The sequence below is a fragment of the Tympanuchus pallidicinctus genome, unplaced genomic scaffold, assembly GCF_026119805.1.
Source record: "Tympanuchus pallidicinctus isolate F22 unplaced genomic scaffold, pur_lepc_1.0 scaffold25, whole genome shotgun sequence".
NCBI classification, from domain to species: domain Eukaryota; kingdom Metazoa; phylum Chordata; class Aves; order Galliformes; family Phasianidae; genus Tympanuchus; species Tympanuchus pallidicinctus.
The window spans coordinates 2,863,286-2,882,372 of NW_026294742.1; the positions used below are offsets into that span (position 1 = coordinate 2,863,286).

The window sequence follows — 19,087 nt, forward strand, 5'->3', positions numbered from 1 at the left end:
TCTGCATGGAGCACAGCAATGACCCGTGCGTTGTGCAGGTGTCTGTGGGCGACCACACATCTCTGCTGCCCGCCGTACCACCACCAAGCAGCCCATGCACAGTGGCAGTTTCCCCATGGCACTTCTCTCCCACACCAGAGGTTTCTTTCCCTGGTGCTCTGCCACTCCTAGATTGGACCGGCACAAATTCAACCGCTTTCGTAGGATCATAGAACTGTTAAGGTTGGAAAGATCACTAAGGTCCAACCCCAACCCATGCCTGTCATTGCTCTAGGCCACGTCACTCAGTGCAATAGCTGTCCTTTCCTTGAACACCTCCAGGGACGGTGACCTCCAACTCCCTGGGCAACCTGTGCCAACGCATCACCACTCTCAGAGAAGAAATTGTTCCTAACATCCACCCTGCCCCTCCCCTGGTGCAACTTGAGGCCATCACCTCCCACCCTATCACTGTATATATATGCTTTCCAGCAAAAAGCCAACAGGTAGAGAAGCGCTGATGTAAAGAACCAAACCACACATTGATTTTAAATGTTTAAAACAGACTCCTTTTCTCCAGCCCTTCACTTTGAGCCCCACACAACCTTCCCTTGCCTTGGCGTGGAGAGCAATGGCTGAGACCACCACTGCACCACAGCTATAGCAGCCCTTCTAGCTACAGGGACATCCCTTCCATAGCACTAGTGAATCGATGCAGAGGGCAGTTGCAATTTCTGTTGTTATCCTTACACGGGGCTTTTTGTTGCACATCCTCAGCAGGAGGAGACAGCGTTACAGAAGTTCCATTACTGGCAATGGGGCAGATCTTAGATTTTCAATCTCTGCAAGTTCAAAATGACAGCGAGGGTGCTTCCACGTTGTGATGAGGAAGCTAAGTCCGAGACTGTTACAGTCACACCAAAAAAAGCAGCAATTAAACATTTATACTTCAACAGCATCACTCAGTTCAGACTCATGGGTTCACTGGAAGGGTACCAATGCCACAGGCTCCTACAGCTCTGCCACAATCTCTTCTAGCAAGAAGGTGTAAGGACTGAAACACAATCCCAGGACTGTATTTGAGGCTGACTGGCTGCTATCACCTCTTGGTTTGATATTCCTGCTGCCATGTTGGGAGCCTGCAGCCCCAGCAGTTCAGCTGAGCCCTGCAGGGATGGACCTGGCTGACCCAGGGCTCTCAGGGCTCCTGCAAGCATTGCTTCATGTGCACACACGGTTCTGAAGCAGGCCAAGGCAAAGGGCAACTGCAAACTGACACTGGAGTTACCTGTATGCTCAATAAAGCTAAATAAAAATCTTGTCCTAAAGATTCTGTACAAGATTTAGATGTCTTAACCACAAAGGACTGAAGAGATGCAGAAGGTTGGGCAAGATCTTAACGGTCTTTTCTAACCTTAGTTCTATGATTCTAAGAACACAAGAGCTACAAGAGCTCTACTAGAGCCACAGAACTGAGGTGGCAACAGGGCAAATCTTACTCATGGTTATACATCCACGTCTGAAGCAACACAGGTTCCTAAGGTCTCCTATAGCATATATTGCTCAGCTGTCTCCCTTCTCTCCATTACATTAACATGCTAGGGTGAATGCGAAGATTTCAACCAAGAAAGCAGCAAATCACTGCTCAAACCCAGATGGTCAGTCCCTGGAGTGGGAACCTCAATTTTACCTCCAGAGCCCCATGCTGGTTCCACCATAAGACATCTTTTTCATCTTCCTCACAGAACAGCAGTTTTTACAGTTCTGCCCCTACACCAGAACATCTACCTAACTCACCTGCCACGGCTTTTGCTTTCAAGTTGTGTTATGGACGTTCTGAGTAGGCCCCTTCTAATTACACCGACCAGATCATTTGTGTTTGCTTCAAGATGTAGGTTGTTTTGAGTGACACCACGGTGCCCTGTCCCTGCAGACACCCAAGGCGAGTTGGATGGGGCTCTGAGCACCTGATCAGCTGTGGGTGTCCCTGTGCACTGCAGGGGAGTTGGATTAGATGGCCTTTAAGGGCCCCTTCCACCTCAAAAAGTTCTGTGATTCAGTGATTCCATGAGAACAGAACCATTTCTGTAATGAAGCCTCCTCTGTGAACAGAACACTTGCTCAGAACAAGCAAGCTACAGAAGCAAATAGAAAACTCAGTAGGTACATTGGAGTTGATTTTTTCCCTACTGATGAATCAATGAGAATTTTGCCTCAGATTTTAATCACAACAAAACTGGGGAGACAGATCTATAAATTGCATTTGGTGTTTACATTCCTTTCAGTATAGAACTGCGTTGAAGCTCTTGCTCCGGCAAAGCATCCAACATGAGTGCAAAACACAGAGAAAGGAGTCCCACTGTCTTCACAGCTGATTCAGAAATAACCTCCCCAACATCAAACTGATCACATCAGAACAGCCTGAAGCAGAAACAACCAAACTTGCACCCCAGGACTGTGTGTTGCACCTTCAGTTCTGCACACCACAGATATCTTCACAAAGGCTTTGTACACGAGGAACCTCCACTTGAGGAGGACTTCCAATCTCCTAGGCAAACAGGAGAGGGAATTTCTGAGCCACAGAAAGGACTTGCACACAACTGCAGAGCTCTACATACAGCTGCAGCAAATCCTTAACTTCTAAGGATTCAAAGGAGCGCCATCGTTCATTTTAATACATGGTACTAAACGCCTCAATCATCTGCAGAGAGGTTTAAGCATCAAGAGGCTCTGTGTCCCTGACCTGCATGACCAGAAGGTACACACAGGGTCACCACTGCCTGCAATGCTCCTAGTAAAACAGCCCATCCCAGCTGGATATCTGAAAATCCTATATAGAAACTGCTTTGATGAGGGGACACTTCTGAGGAAAGCCTTGGATTCCAAGGAAGGCCAAAGATCCCAGAAAGGGAGGATGCAGGACTTGCAGCACAACTCGCAGACATTAACAGAATTTTTTTTTCCCCCCCAGCAATTTAGGATACAACTACAAACTCAATGACATAAAGAGTGACACGGTCAGTTAGGGATGGCTGTCATTATTTTCTTCTTTCCAAGTCATTTTTCCTCCAATCTATGGGTTTCACTCTGCTGACAAATAGGAGCAACCTTGGTTCCAAGCAGAAGCTCAGAAAGGCAGAGAGCAAAGCGCTGCCCCAAAGGTTCTGCCTGGTGGAAGGAGGGAGGATGTGTCCTCTTCTCATGGAGGATCCATCCCAAATGCTCGGGAACTGCTTGGTGCACAGTGGCATCTTGGCTACCCAGAGCTGCCATATAGTTAGTGGGTCTCACCTGAACACGCTGGGGCTGTGGTGCAATGAAATCCAAAGGCCTCTGACACTTTGAGCTCTGAGCCACGCAAACAGCTCAGGCAATGCAGCCATTGTGGGCATGTGCACACAGTCTGGTACATCTGGAGGTCGTTAATTAACACATTTGTGGAACACCATAATTTTACCCAGCATCCTGATTTGACCCATGTCAAAACAATCCAGCACATGACCCCATGCCCCCGTAAGGCAGACAGCTGGCTAATCGTGTTCATCTGTATTTTCTTTTTTAGCCTTTAAAGGCTGGTTAAATGCAAACCAAAAACTTAATTTAAGCTTGAGCCCCCCCGGTTCTCTGGATTTTGTTTGAGGTAAGGCTCTGGGAGTGTAACTGAACTCAGCACCCCTGCTTCTCACCTGGTAGAACAAAACACAATGTGTGTGCATCCACTCACCAGGTTACAGAAGTAGTTAGAGCAAGTACAGATTGAAGGGGTTTTTCCCCAAATAAGGAATTCTACCTTGAAAACAGAATGGGATGTACGTGTGTGTAAGCCCCCAGCAAATGCCCTGTTGCAATTATAGTATTTACACAGGTATTACTATATACATAATGCACAGACAAAGCAGTTTTTCATTTAAAGTTGCATTCCTCAAGGTAAGGTAATCTAAAAAAGGCATATATTCAATTAAAACTGTATTTTCAGCGTGGTAACGTCCTGCCACACATATTCCAAATGCACTTAATGCACGTGTACAGCAGAAGGTAACATCTGCCAACTGTGTTGACATCTGCACCTGTGCAAGGTGCCCGTTGTTAACTGCTTCATAAGGACCATCAGCAAAGCTCTGATGTTTGTGCTTCTGAAATTTCCCTAAAACATAAGCTGGAGGTGACCCACAGGTGAGTTCTTTCATACTCCTTCCCTGAAAGGTATGTAAGCAATCCTGTTTTTCCATACCATGCAACAAAACACCCAGCTGGTGTTGAAATTGTGTTTGTTCACAGTGCAAGTCCTATGTACAGTGTGCAATGGGACTGAGAGGATGCTCCCTCCCTTTCAGTACAAAATGAAATAACCATATTAAAGCCAACAGCACTGTGCTCCTTTAACACAAGCAATTTAGATCTGATGGAAGTGGTTCACACTTTGTTTTCATCAGCTGCAATGACACCAATCCATCAGTAATATTACAACCTATTATTGTGCAAATCAATCTCTCAAATCTCTCTGTTTTAACACATACATAAAAACAACCACTTGGCAACGTGAAATCAAAATACACATTCCTGAAATGTACAGAAAATGAAGAAAAGCTTTAACTAGAATCCCCCAGAACAGAAAATTAGTTAGGCCACTCTTCACTCATGAAGGCTCCCTGGAGTGGCTTTTCATACCTATCTTCTTAAAGGTGCCATTGCAAATGTAACCCCCTGAAACAAACCCAACTTATCTTCCAGTATACCTAAATGTATAAGGCAACCTTTTGTTGGAGACAAAATGACTTGAGAGCTTCCTTTTACAAACGCTTCCATGTTCAATCACACAAATATTGCATTTCAGGAGGAAGGAACTTGCCTACAAAACACTTAGTTAAAACTAGGCTTTGTCGTAACGCTACAAAGGAGAAATTCATGCTCTCAGTGCTGCTGTAATGCTTCAGCTCTGTTGGCAAAAAGCACATAAATGCATTGCAAACTCTTTGAAAAAGACATCACACAAAACCTACATCTGACTGCCCACTAGTAAACAACACTACTGTGGCCAAAATAATTTCAGTTTGGCCAATATCAGATTAGATGCTGAGTTAGATAGGGCAGGACAACTTCAGTCTGCTATCTAGCACTAAGAAAACAAAAAGGCAACGGATCACAACATGCAGCAAAAGAGCAGAAAAGCATAGAGTGGAATTTGACTCATAACATACCTCGTGGGAAGGGTCCAATGTTCTGCACACTTCCACTTCTCATGAGGGAAATCCAAGTGCAAGCAGATTTTAATCATACACTGTGACTGGTAAACGGTTAGCTCAGCTGCTGTGACCACTTGTCACCATCCCATATAACACAGTACAGTCATACACAAGGAAACGAGGACTGATGTCACAAAGCAGAGATGAAGGGGTGCACATGCAGGGCTGGGTGAGGAGGCATGCAGTAAGTCTGCAGGAGCCCTGCCTAGCCACTGACAGCACTACCCTTCGTTAGCAGTCTCTTTATTTGCAGCTCCTCTACGTACAGCTCAGCCGTTACAGAACAAACACAGAACTTGACTCTGGCAAGCCCAGCACCAGCTCCTGCTCTCAGCAGATGGCTCAGCACAAGACCACAGCACACTGCTCATGGGGCCCTATGCAGGAGAGCCAATGTGAGCGATAGCAGGGACCGCAGGAAGCTATGGAGAGCACTAGAGGACATACCTTCTTCTGAACAACGGAGGAAGTGGAATTAATTGTGCTCTCGTCACTATGCATCATGACCAGTTCAGGGCTGCTTTCATCCAGGACCTCCTGCATGCTGCTCACACTGCTGCTCTGACTGCCTGTGCTCACAGACATGCTTGGGATGGAATGGTTGCTGCCCAGACTGTCCATCTTCCTACTCAGGTTTGATCCATGCTCACTGTCCTACAAAACAAGGGGCATCGGTTACAAACACTGCAGATGATCGCCTGCCCAACAGGTGACTGCAGCGCCCAAGGTTGGTTTTAAAGGCAACTCTGCTGAGTTAAAGACTTTTTGCACAGTATTTTGGCAGCTCCCCTTCTCAGAACTGCATGGGTTATGAAATAATGCACAAAGGGCAGTCAGCTTTTGCTTCTTCCCTTGCAATCCTCACACATCAGGGGCCAGGCCAGCTTTTTCCACATCTCAGCAGGTCTGGGCAGGGCTCTGCTTTGAATGGGACACACCCTGGAATAGCGGATTGGTGGTGAAAGGAGTCCTGCAGCTGAGGAAGGAACAAACTTTTAAGTTTGCATTGAAACAACATTCTGAGTTTGGGCATGCTACATCACATCTGGTGAGTCAGAAGAGATGTCGGATGACGAATCCACCAGTTATGATGAGGTAACTAGCTCAGGGTGCTTCATAGGTTGGTGGTTTTAACCTCTGTGTCCTTAACAGTCAGCAATTCTATTCTTTCCAGCTAATAAAGCCTCCTATCCTGCGTTTTCAGCCAAGATAAATTTTTATGTAATCTTCATTCACCTTTAAACACCTGACTCGGAAGAATCTGCATTATTATAGTGATTAAAGCTATTGTAATCTGCTTAAGCATACTTAAATAATTATTCCTCACACAGGACATGTTTTTCCTTCTACACTGGAACATCAGAAAGTAGCATCTTCTTCTCTCGGTTTTGTATGAGCTCAGTAATCCCAGAGCATGAGCTTAATCTGGACTGACTCAGACAATTATAGAGTCTGTTGTAATAAACTAACGAGACTGAAGATGCTTGCAAGGAGCTCACAGTGAGGACTGGGAGCTCTGCAGAGCCTCCAGCTCCTGCTCTCAGACAGCTCTGATTCACCCACACGAGTGGCTGCGCTGCACCCTGCTGCCTCTCGCCTCCAAAGGGAGCTTGGGGAGAATCGCGCTTCAAATCAATTGACAGCGAACTCATTTTGTTGGAAACTGCAAGAAAGAAGTTTGGCAGATTTGTATTTGATTGTGTGATTATTTTTAAGCAATTAGCAGTTCATTCAGAGCCTGTATAAAAGCAGCAGCCAAAATACACAGGAAAACGAAAACATTTCCAGGATGTTCACACCAAGTTGCCACAGAAATAACATCTAACATGGGAATGTGTCTCACTAATAAACACATATAGTACTAGTACTAATAAATAATACTAAACACTAACAAACAGAAGGGCAGAGATGAGATTGCATATGCAACCTCAGCACTGACTTCCTGACTTGAATACTTTCCAGGTAATCTCAACTTCCTTGCAAAAGGTCTGAGGAAAGCATTAGTATTATTGGGAGTGTTACAAAGGGGATTTGCAATATGCCTTGCACTGAGAAACTCTAGGGCAGAAAGAGGAAGCATCTTGTGGCATTCTCAGCTTCTGTTATCCAGTTTAGAAACTGAAGCAAGTGCTGTGTTTTACTTCAGTCATTGCTCTTGCTGTGCGTGCAACATGACCTCCTTTGGTGGTATGCAAGCTCAGTGGTAAAAACAGTGCAGAGCATGCTGTGCACATGCAGATGTGAGCTTCATCAGAAGTGTTAGGTCCTGGAGACACACTTTTCTATCCTTAGGAACGAGAACAGGAAGAACAGAGGAAGATGCATCTCAATCAGTGCTAGCACACCTCAGCTGTGGAGCTTGGATCTGCTGCTGCCCCTTCCCCAGAGTGAAGGACAATATAAGCATCAGTCTCTTCTTCCTCTATACTCTCCTACTTGACACCCAGGCTTGCCCACTGCTTAAACCAAAGCATCAGACTAGTTTTAAAAGAGTATTCGACATATGCAAGCCTCAAAGCCAAGTCCCCAAATATATGTTAGACTTTGGCATCTCACTGCACGTGATCTTGCTACAATGCAAGAAAAAGGAATATATAACAATTTCCTTATGATTTTTCTGCTTGAGAACCAGGCACGGATTTATTTAGCCAAGTGCCTACACCAAATGACATTAATTTCCACCTAATCTCATCAATTGAAAAATGACTGGTTTCCCTCTCTAAGCCACAGTTACTGTCAATTATCACACACTGATGAAGTGGGTGGTTTATTACAAGATTTCAACTGCAGCTGAATTTTATCTCTAATCTTTCTTTAATATTAAAGAATTAAAAAAAAATAAGTCTCACTAATTTGGCGATTTGCTTTTCAGCTCATGATAAATTTACTGTAAAGTAATGAGCCCACGGTAATTGAAAATAAAAATTAACATTAATCAGGCAGTCTTGATTTTGCTGTGAGAATGAAAAGCTCAGACCATCACTAGGCTCTCCGTTGCACAGCCTGTGGGTTATTTTTTCATCACAGAGGATCTCCCTCCAAATGAGTTTCTTTCCCAAAGTTTCCAGAAGAAAGGCAACTGTCTAAAAAAGCCAAAGTTGTTTTGCCAGTAAGTGCACATCTAAGGCAGAGCAACGGCTGGCAATGCTCATCGTCCTATCCTAGCCCTGCTGATTCAGTTGGTATTCAGTTGGTATTCCAACTAGATGGATCACATCCATGCTGTGGATGCTCTCGTTCTGCCCCTTGAAGACAGGAACACATCTCACTTGCCCTGAAATCTATGAGAACGGTGCAAACAGGGTAATGAAACCAAAGTACCTCCTCCTCCTCTTGAGACTCAGTCAGAGGGCCGTTCCGCGTCTCTTGGAAAAGGATTTTCTTCATTTTCCTGTACTGAAGGTTATCCAGTTCTCGTACTGCATCTTTTGTCCTTTGGATGAGGTCTATGAGGACTCTCGGTGGTCGATCTCGGCGAACGAAATCGTGCTGAATTCAAGAAAACAAAACATCTGATCTCAGACGTGACACCGGGCTGTTCCATCTACAGAGACTGCTTTGGGTGGCCTGAAACAGCAGCTCACATTCAGGAATTAGTGATAGCTGTCACAAAAGGCTCTGGACACACTCAGCACGGATTGCACTACTGCACACAACCCAGGGGATCGCTCTACCCGCCACGAGGTTCAAAGTGTAGGCTGCAAAATGCTTTGTTCTAAAGTCGGAGGAACTGCTTTCAGAACATGATCAAGTACAGAGAAATGAGGCAAAAATCACTTTGCTACTGGAAACTCACGTGCACATGTGCATCAATGGCAGGAAATGCAGGGTGGTGGATGGGGAGGCCTGAGACCCTTCGGACTCACTTTTGGAAGCAGGGTCAGATTTCCTGGGCTCTCAGCTAACAGAGCTGCTTCTTTCCTTCTTGATCCCCTTCACTTCAAGGTGAGCACAGTGCCACTTCAAACCTTGCAAAGGCACAGGTCTTCAGAATGAACAAAACGAATACAGGACAAAGAGGAAGCAATCCTGATTACACAAGATTACCTGCCAAGAGTTACCCTGAAGCTGACCTATTCCAATTCAAATCAAACCAGGAAGATGAGTGCAAGGCTTATTTATTGTCAAAGCTTTTTTTGCCAACTCCTGCAAAGGATGCACAAGAAGCACAGGTTTTAAGTGCAGACTTAATAAATTGTTTAATGGATTTTAAGTACATGATTAAAGGCTCATCTCTGACTTATCAGCCATGTTCTCCTGCACTGTACAGCTGGCAGTGGGGTATGAAAGCCTTTCTGATCCAACTTCCGAATAAGGCAGACAGCCAACAATCTACACGGGATCACCACCACTGGTTGTGCTGCTTAATGCACGCCACAGGAGACAGCTCTGAAGTACTCACATCACTTGTAGATATATGAACAAGGGGGGAATAGGAGAGAAGTTTTCTGCCCTGCACAGCACGTGCCACAGTGGATTTTTGTTAGTGAGCTCAGCAGCCGGCTCCCACCCACCAAGCAGCACCCAGCAGTGTCACACCTGGCTGCCCAGCCCCAGCTCCTAAGCCACAGTTGGCCAACCAGGAGGTGCATCCCTGCCTCAGCCGCTGCCATCCCTCAGACTCCAGGACCATTACAACCAACTGGAGCTCAGCAACGGGCATGCAAAACCCGGCCCTCCTTAAGGCAAAAGTCTTCAACACAAAGAAGTCGAAAGGGTGTGAAGATCTTCTTTTAATGATTTGTACATAAGCAAAGAAAGAAACATGCCACAGGCTTATGTCTTGTTTTTAATTGAATTCAAACTGGAGGCATCTGAGTTTTGTTAATGGAGAATGCCAGTCCCTTCAGTACCAACTCCTTATAACTAAAAATTCCATGCACTATTTCAAACTGAAGAAAACGATTCATTTCTGCTGCTCCGTGCAGATCCACACCACTCATTTCTCTGTAAGAACTGACAATCTGCAGCTTATTTATGATCAGAAAAAAGTAACCATTTGTATCTCACCCCATTAGAAAGCAGTAATGCACACGGGACAACAGTCCCAAACTCAAGTTCTTCCTATCTATCCGCTGTGTACTTGTTCTTTAACACTGCAAATACTGAATGGGAAGCTATGTTCTTCACAGCTACACAAACATTAAGAATGGGGCCCCGTAGAAACTCTATGGCAGATGCAGAGGAACAAAATCAAACCAGTCAGTAGACCTGCATAAGGAGGACACGACCCTAAGTGCTCAGCTGCATGAAAGAGCTGTCTAAATTAGATGTACGAGATGCAGGTGCTGCTCTGCGAGGTGCTGTACAGCCTGGGAAGAAATGATGGCTGAAACAATGTCATTTGGTCACTTCCTTCAAACTGCAAGGAGAAAACCCAACAGACTGCAGAAGAGGAAGAGGTTAATGCAAAGGTGAGCAGCAAGTTGGCTGGAGGAGTAACCACCAGAACCACGGTGGGAACGCCGTGCATGCTGAGCAAAGTAACACGAGTGTTAAAAACAGGTTAGATCATTGCTTCTAATTTTGAAAGGGAAAATATTGGCCAGATGGGTTTTATTCTCCCTTTTCTCGCCCAGGGCGGTAAAACAGAATGCATTCTTGAGCACCTCTTACCATTCAGATCCCTTTAGGAAAACGTGGCTGCAAAGATTTTGCTCTATTCCTGTTTACTGTATGCCAGCAGAAAACCCTCCCCCAAAAAGAAGCAGTTGAATGTATAATCTGACAGGCTTTAGGGAGGAGATGCTTCCAGCGGGAGGGAACATCTGGGGGACTGCTCTGAAAGTGTAAAATCCAAGAAAAACGATGGAATATACATAATTTAAGAATGCCACCTCAGCTCCAATTGTTTGCATAGACTCCAACGTACGGCGCTCGTGAAATCATATCCTTCAATGAACTTGTGCTATTCCTAGAGAGCAGAAAGACTGCCAATCCACATGAATGAATCACTCTGAAACCCACAGCATAAACCTATTAGCTGGTCAAGGGATTGTCGGGGTGCTGCAAGCAGAACCAGAGAACAAAACGCTGGGTAAGTGGCACGGCACAAACAGATGACAGGGAAACACACTGGGTGCTGAAGAGAATGAAAACAAGCTCGTCTGTCAGCCTGTACCTGGAAAGTGAAGGCGTGAGGGTTAAATATTCTATATGGTCCAGGCTTAAAGCAAAGACTGAAGCGAGTGCAAAGCCAGCTATTCAGCAACGACTGCATGATTTCCATTTCTCACTTTGAGAACCAAAAGATTCAGAAATATCCATGAGAATGCATTTTACTGAGCCGAAAAAGCAACAAGAGAAGCCATAAAACAAAGGCTGAATGGTAGCCTTAGAACAAAAATCAGCATGAAAAGGCTGTCAGGTAGACACAGAGCAGCAATCTAACCTACTGTGGAAATTAAGCAAAACACCCTAAGGAGCTAACAATTCCTCTGCTCAAATATTTAAGGAAAAACTGAGTCCTGTTTACCTGGTGTGGAACAGCAGCATGCCATGCAGTTCTCACCAGCAGCTACGCACGGCAACCAGAGGAATAGCAGGGCCACTCATCAATGTTAAAGAAAGGAAACACTTAAAAGAAAAAGCAGCAGCTTGATGGAGAAGGGGCTGGACAGGACTGCACACATCCCTACCACTGAAAGGAAGGTTGCTCTTAAATATTCCAAAGGCTTTGCCTATGGAATAATAAATGGTTTGGGGAGAAATGAAAGCCGATGGCTTCAGAAACAGTGATGGGTGCGTGGTTCCCTGCCAGGACCCTGGCAAGTTGAGGACACATCAATCCCAGCTCAGGTCCTGCTCCATATGCTCACAGCAATGACAAGCCTGCACAAGGCACTTCCCAAAACAAAAATTCTAACTGTTTGGGTTACAGAATGGAAGGGATGTAAGTGACTTTTGGTTGTTTACAAGAGGAGGGAAGTCAACTTAGGCCTAACCTGTGAGTGCTGTTTTCACCCTAACTTTTAACACTGCACAGAGAAGTTGAAAAGTGTAACGGTTGGAAATCCACAATAGAAAAAGATGCAGAATGTGTTTGTTAAGTAATAATATGAGAGATGGACAGGTGGCACCAACCATAAATGTGCTGAGATCGCTGAACAAGGCAGCAGCCAATGCAGCCCAAGGCACCCTGGTGCAGCACAGCACAGCCTGGCCAACCTCTCCTATGCAACCACACCTGGGGCAGCATGCCATCAGACACATTAGTGCCAGAAATGCCTGCCCAAAACAAAAACAGCCCCCAGATAAGATCAGAAAAGCCCAAAGGAATGATTTACATGATCAGAACAAAAAGAAAGAGCTGAGCTGCCACTGGGCAGGGTAGCTGCAAATAGATCCGAAAGGTATGGACAGATAAAGAACCAATCATGCTGAAATTGCCATTACATGAGGAGAAAAGGTTGAGATAATCTTCCTGCATCACACTGGCAAAGGACGAGACGTGCCACTTCAGGGCACCCCATGCATCAGTCGTGCTTTGGTCACCCCATCTCTTTAACACTCACATTTCTTTAAATAAGCAGCCACCATCTGCAAACTTTATTAAGGTCCTAATCCTCTGATCTCATGGAATATAATTCTGAAAGCATTTCCAAGATTTGCCCACGCAGCTCACAGAGGATGGTGAAGTCTGGGCTTTGAGTGGCAATTAAAATGGCTTTTCAGGTTTCCTTGTTGACTCCACAGAGTGCCTTAAACCTCACTGAGATTGCACCCAGAAAAATAACGCTTCTCTTAGTAAGAGTTTGATGGCAGATTTTAGGAAGGTGAATGCATAGAAAAGGCAAAGAATTCCCAACCTTTAGGGACAAGCAGAAACAGCCTCGTGCCACCACCAAGCACGGGGCTTCTGCAAATCTTTCACTTCACAGCAAGTGAACACATCAGGTCCAACCAATGTGTAAATGCAGCCTTATTCCAGCAGGTATACAGAGAATTCCAGATTCAACCCATGGCAAGCAGGCCAGTAAGCACATGTATCCTTCAGCATTTCAAAGGTAATTTAAATGAAATCCAAAACACTTCCAATACAGACAAGAGCAAAAGCGACAGTGTTTTGGAAAGGGTAAATATCACCGTCACTATGCACCATCATTAGAATTGGTTTGGGGTTAAACAAACCATTTTTTCCCCCCAAATTTCTGAAAGAGAGTTGAAAATTTACCCGTAGTAGATCTGCTGATGATGGCCTTTCCTGAGGTATTTTCTGTAAGCAGTAATCAACAAATCCCCTAAAGGAGTCTGACCTGTAAATTAAAATAAAAGTTCAACACGGAAAACAAGCTTAAGATCTGAAACAGACACAGCCTGACTGCTTTGTTCTCAAGCTCTAGGGCACAAACATTAACACTGCACCTCTCCAAAATCTAGTTGATCCCACCAGTTCTTTCAGCAATCAAATACTGTGGGGACAAACTGTGGACAAACCATTAACCCCAACCACAACACAAAACCTGTAAGAGCTCTGTGTACCAGCCTGTGTTCTCAGCATTACTTCAACTGCTTAAAATCAGGTGACACTGAAATCAGCAGCATCTCTAGAAATGCACTCTTTAAGCTTGCTGATGGAACGACCCAACTTGTAGATGCTTCCCACTTGCAGCACTGACTCAGGAAAGCATCTTGCTACATGCTCAGCTCAGCCAAACTTCAGGCTGGGAGCTTGTATGACAGCCTGCAAGAGCAAAACTAACCTTCTAGGTGCCTACTGAACCCAAAAGCAGCAGAAAAGGCACCTTGCCTGCTCCTTGTCCTCTAAGGCACGGAGAGCAAACAGGTGACATAAACAGTCTGCAATCAAGAGTACTGATGCTTGCACTGTATTCACAAGTTGTTTCTATTCTGCATTGCAAATTCGCACGGAAGGATCCAAGTATTGGTGTGGAGATATGAGACCAATTTTGCTGAATCTTGAAAAATGGCCAAAAGAGAGATGATGAGGTAAGGAAACTGATGCGGAGTGGTTCTGATAAAACGATCAGCAATGAAATAATTAGGCTACTTAAATGGCTAAGAGTAACGGGGAATTTCACACCTCCCCAGGAGCTATTGTTCCCAGCCATCTGCAGAGCCTGCCAAGCATCATTCATGGCTACATTCCACTCATGAGTAAACAGAGCAAGACGTGGAATAACGCCTTCACTCTCAGACCATTAACAAAACGCTGTTGTATTACAGCTTAGATTCTGGAACACAGGCCTGTAGCATGGGGAGCAGTTACTGGGCACAGAGCTCTGTGGACTTTCGAAATTGCTCACCGAAAAAAAAGGTACCTAATTACCTCAGCAGCATCTCCCCTTCCTTCCTCCACATTTCTGCTGCACTACAATGCTAACAGTTCTCCTGTCAGAGCTTTTTTGCAGCTGGAAACGTTGCTAATGCTGAGCTAAGGCTGGCTTAGTGCATCCAAGAATATTTTAATTCCTGCTGCATCTACAGCCCCATAATTAACACCTCCACACGTTTAGATTGTAGCACAGCCAAAGTGACAGAAGGTCAAAACTGAGCCTGCCTACACAGGAGCATTATTCAGGAACACAGTCAAACCACTCCACTGCAACAAACGCTTTTCTTGTCAGACTTGAGCCACGCACAGCCAAAAAAACCACCTGGTAATTGCTCTCTTACCATTCGTTTGACTGCAACGTAGGGGAATCGTTCTGGGCTATGTGATATAAGGCACTCATTGCATTCATGTTGAAAAGCGGAGGCTTCCTTTCAGCTAGAAAGAGAAGAGAAAAGTGTGATAAGGCAGTCTGGAGAGAAAAGGAGAAAGATATGGAAGCATGAGCAGAGTATTGCTGCTAAATCAATAGCTCATTACTGCTGTCATCACATCTAGGCCAATTATTTTAATCTTCTAGGTTAGCCCAGGACAACCACTCGAGGAAAGCTGTTACTCACTTGTAGATGGGATAATGAAATCCAAAGAAGGATGCAAATCACAAGGAAGAGCTTCCAGTACATTTTACGTTAACTGCAACATTCCACACCTGATCTGCTAGGGTAAAATCAGCAGGAGCTGCTCAAAACAGGGCGCAGTTGTACAGCACGCCACCTATGCTTCAGGAATAGAGCAGCTGCCCCTTTCCTCTGTCATTGGCTGCCCCCCATGGAAGCCAGACAATCTGCCACGTTCACTGCCAGATGTGCCCTTAGCTCCTCCTCACCCAACTTCTTCCCAGCCCAGCAGGACACAGCCCAACAGCTCCCAACAACACAGCAGACTTCACCCCGAAACTGGGAAGAGCCCACCTGCCCTGCAGTGTGAGCTGTGCCAAACCAGCAATGCCAGCATTTTGACAGTTCATCCCAGGTCAGATGGGAGCAATCACTTGTCATGCAGCATGCACACAAAGCACTGCATTTGCTTGTCTTTGAGCACTACTTGTAGCCATAGAAGGAATTAAGACATCAGTATTCACAGAAAGCCAAGTGGTGCTCATCAAGAGATCTCTGCCCTTCACACCAACTCCACGCTCAGATATGGAATCATGCACAGCTCTCACTTTAACAGTTCTTGACTGAAAAGCTGCACACAAATTCTACTATTAAGACTGGATGCCTGCATAGGGAGCATGGGATCTATTCAGCCACTGAGATCTCCTCCTTGAGAAGCACATGCAAGGTCAATATCCAAACTTGAAGTGCACGGATCTGCTCTGTTCTCTGCTATCCCATCCACCTTTCCTTCAGGCAGTACCCACGTGCATCTTCTGCCCCCTGCAGTGCAAACCCTTTTCTTCCCATGCACGGAACCTGTCCACATTGATTCATGTCACAAACTTGTAAGTGAGACTAAGATTCATTTATTTTTTTTTCCAGATTGGGGAAATAATAGGAAGAGTTGAAAGCTAAATGCAGGCCTCATCTAACACAAACTTCTTAGGACACTGACTCCCTTGGCATAATAGTTGCTCCAGTCTTCCCAAAACCCAGTTAGTAAAAAACAAACAAACCAAAGCAAACTACAAGCCATAGTTCCCTCTTCTCTGGGAGCAAAAATAAAAATAGCAGCGCTTTGTTCCACAGCAGAACAGCAGGGGACAGATGATATAAAGTAGGAAGAGACGTTTCTAAAACTTCAGCAGAAATACTGGAAGTTTGCTTCTCTCTCATTCCAACCCATGAAGTATTTTTTTCACTTCTGTTCATGTTTGACCACACATTCCTTGTGAGGTGCACTAACCCTCTCTGTTCAAATGACTGCCTTATGGCCATTGTGCATCTTCCCACATCAACATTTAATCAGTCTATAAATTGAAGTATTTAGAATTCCTATATAAAAACTGCCTGAGGTGCAGCAATTTGAACACAGAATTTTACTTCCACTGTTCTTAGCAACATCTGGAGTCCACGAGTCTGGTATTACTCATGAACACAGTTGTTATTTTCAGTGTGAGGCTCTTCCTAATACACAGAGTGAGCTCAGGGAAATGAGTTGTGATCCGTGCTTGGCAAACACCTACAGTCCCTAAACTGGCCATGTCTTTGATGGTATGCTCAGAACACGCTTGTGCCAGATTGAGGCATCAATCTGAACAACACATGGGCACAGGAAGAGTTTAGGTTCCATGGAACAAAATATCTGTCATTATATGGAGCTCAGCCTCCATAAGTACAACATCCTGGTTGTCATCGACAGAAGCCTGGCTTAAGTACCCTTAGAATAAGCACTGGTTTGGAAACTGAAAGATAGTTTAGCAGAGCCTGGAAAGGGGCTCAATATTCACAAAACAGCCCCATAAAATGTGGTCTCCATCTTCCTTGAATTTCTTATCCAAACAAGTCAAAACGCATTATCTGGTACCTTTGGTGCATGCTGCCCTACAGTGTCAACAATGCACTGTCCAGAACAAAACAAAATTTATCTAAAACAAAACTCAACAGCCCTCTAGTGATTATTAAATATTATTAAATATTAAATGCAGTGATGATTCATTTCTGTTGCAAAGTATTTACTCACCTAACTCAATACATGTGATCCCAAGAGACCAAACATCCACCTTTCCATCGTACTGTCCTTCGTCCATAGCAAGGATCACCTCTGGTGCCATCCTACCAACCACAGTGCAAAACACACAGGTCAGAAGATATAAAAAGTGACTCCCAGCACACAGCTTAAAAATGAGATGGCTCCATCAGCTTCAGCTCCACAGCGAACCAGAACGTGAAGAGTCAGCAGGGAGCTCAGTAAAACCACACTGAAATGAAACAGTGCTTGCCTGCATGAGCCACTCTTCCAAAAGACAGTTTAAGAAAAGAAAATAAGAGGTCAACCTGATCACCTCACTATTAGCACATGGGGAGCTGGCCTGAAAGGCCCTGTACCTGCAGGCAGACTGCAGGGGCTGGAGAAGTCCTAAAGCCATCACTTGTCCCCAGAGATGGCAGGTTTTCCATTGGCACATCAGCAGAATTTTCCTGCAGGCAGAGGCAGCCTTGAGTGCAGCTATGGAAAGAACAGGGAAATCCAGAGGCCCAGAATAAAGAGGAAAGTAGAGGGGAAACAAGCAGCAGGCCCAGCCTGCAGGAATTCAGCCCTGCAGCTTTTGTTCTTCCAAGATGAAGCTTCTTGCCAAACAAACTTGTTCAGAGGTTGGGTGATACATAACCTCCCATCGGGGCATGGGGTGTCCACCACAAAATCAGTGTGGTGTAAAGCTATGCTGGTTCCCCATGTTAGTTAGCAATGTAAAGCGACTCAAGTGACTCTTAAGCAAGTCTCTTTAAACACAGAATCCACACAGCCATCTGACTTCCAGTCTGCAGGCATGGATGAACAGAACTCCCTTTTACTCTGTGTGGTTGCCTTCGTTCCATTACCTATGGCAAACATTAACTGTTTCTAAGCCAAAGGTATTACAACAGCCAGAAAATGCACTGGTGCCATTTCAAAGCTCTGCACAATCAGTCTCTACTCACAGGTACTGAGAAAGAACCATCCCCTGGACACAGGAATTGTAAACAGAAATACTGTTTGATTCACATAGTTTTTGTTCCAGACATTATTTCCAGATTATGAAGTGCTGGAAACATGAGAGAAGACTTAGAGTGAAGTATCCCAGGCTTTACTCACCAGTAAGGTGTTCCTACGAAGGAATTGGCAGGGGAGACTATAGATGCAGACCCAAAATCAGCTAGCTTTACTTGTCCTGGTTCTGTTAGAAGAATATTTCCAGCTTTAATGTCCCTTAAAGAAAGTAAAAAAAAAAAAAGGAAAAAGTACACTTCTGGTTACAGCAGAGCAACTTTCAAAACTCACAGACACAGCGAAGGCCACCAGCTTGTTCTCAAACAGCCATTAAAAGCATCCCTGAAAATATCTAAAGTCTGGTCTTACAGAAAGCTAGACAGAGATCACATATCTGACTTGACTTGGAATGGAAACCTGACTGCACCCAAGAAGTGTGATATGGGATGCATGACGAGGAGATGGGCCATGGCTGCAAAGCTGAGGTTTGAAAAAGAAATCAAAGAGATTCGCCCTAATAAGCAGGAGTGAGAGATACCAGGAGTGCTGTTTTCATTGTTCAAATGCCCTCAGGTCCCTTAACTTCCTGCATGTCTCAGACAATTCATGCCTTTTGTACTGCAATACAAAAAACACAAGATCTTTGCAACACCTTTGGCACTGTGCATTTTTCAATCCAGCAGTAAGTGGGTTAATTACAAATTAACTGCCCATAAAATGCCAAGAAAGAAGATATGCAAATGGAGTTAACATAAAACAGCTGGCAACAGTTCTATGCAAATGTACAGAGGAATAACTTCAGTTTGTAATCCCTGGGATTTCTGGCCTGTTATACCTGAAATTCTTATTCTTGCAGCCATGAGCAATTAAAAAGGGAGAACAA

The 19,087-nt window shown here is 44.7% G+C and overlaps 1 protein-coding gene across 1 annotated transcript in view; it reads right to left on the reverse strand.

Annotated features, from left to right (window-relative positions):
• Positions 1-18,445, reverse strand: part of TAOK3 (TAO kinase 3) — a 33,393-nt gene extending 14,948 nt beyond the window's left edge. Inside the window, exons 1-5 of the mRNA XM_052689344.1 lie at positions 18,310-18,445; positions 17,197-17,288; positions 14,859-14,952; positions 13,396-13,477; positions 8,544-8,711 (exon numbers count right to left, since the gene is read on the reverse strand). Coding sequence (XP_052545304.1) covers positions 8,544-8,711; positions 13,396-13,477; positions 14,859-14,952; positions 17,197-17,287 — 435 coding nt within the window. The 5' untranslated portion in view covers position 17,288; positions 18,310-18,445. The remainder of the gene's footprint in view (positions 1-8,543; positions 8,712-13,395; positions 13,478-14,858; positions 14,953-17,196; positions 17,289-18,309) is intronic.
• Positions 18,446-19,087: the final 642 nt, after the last annotated feature.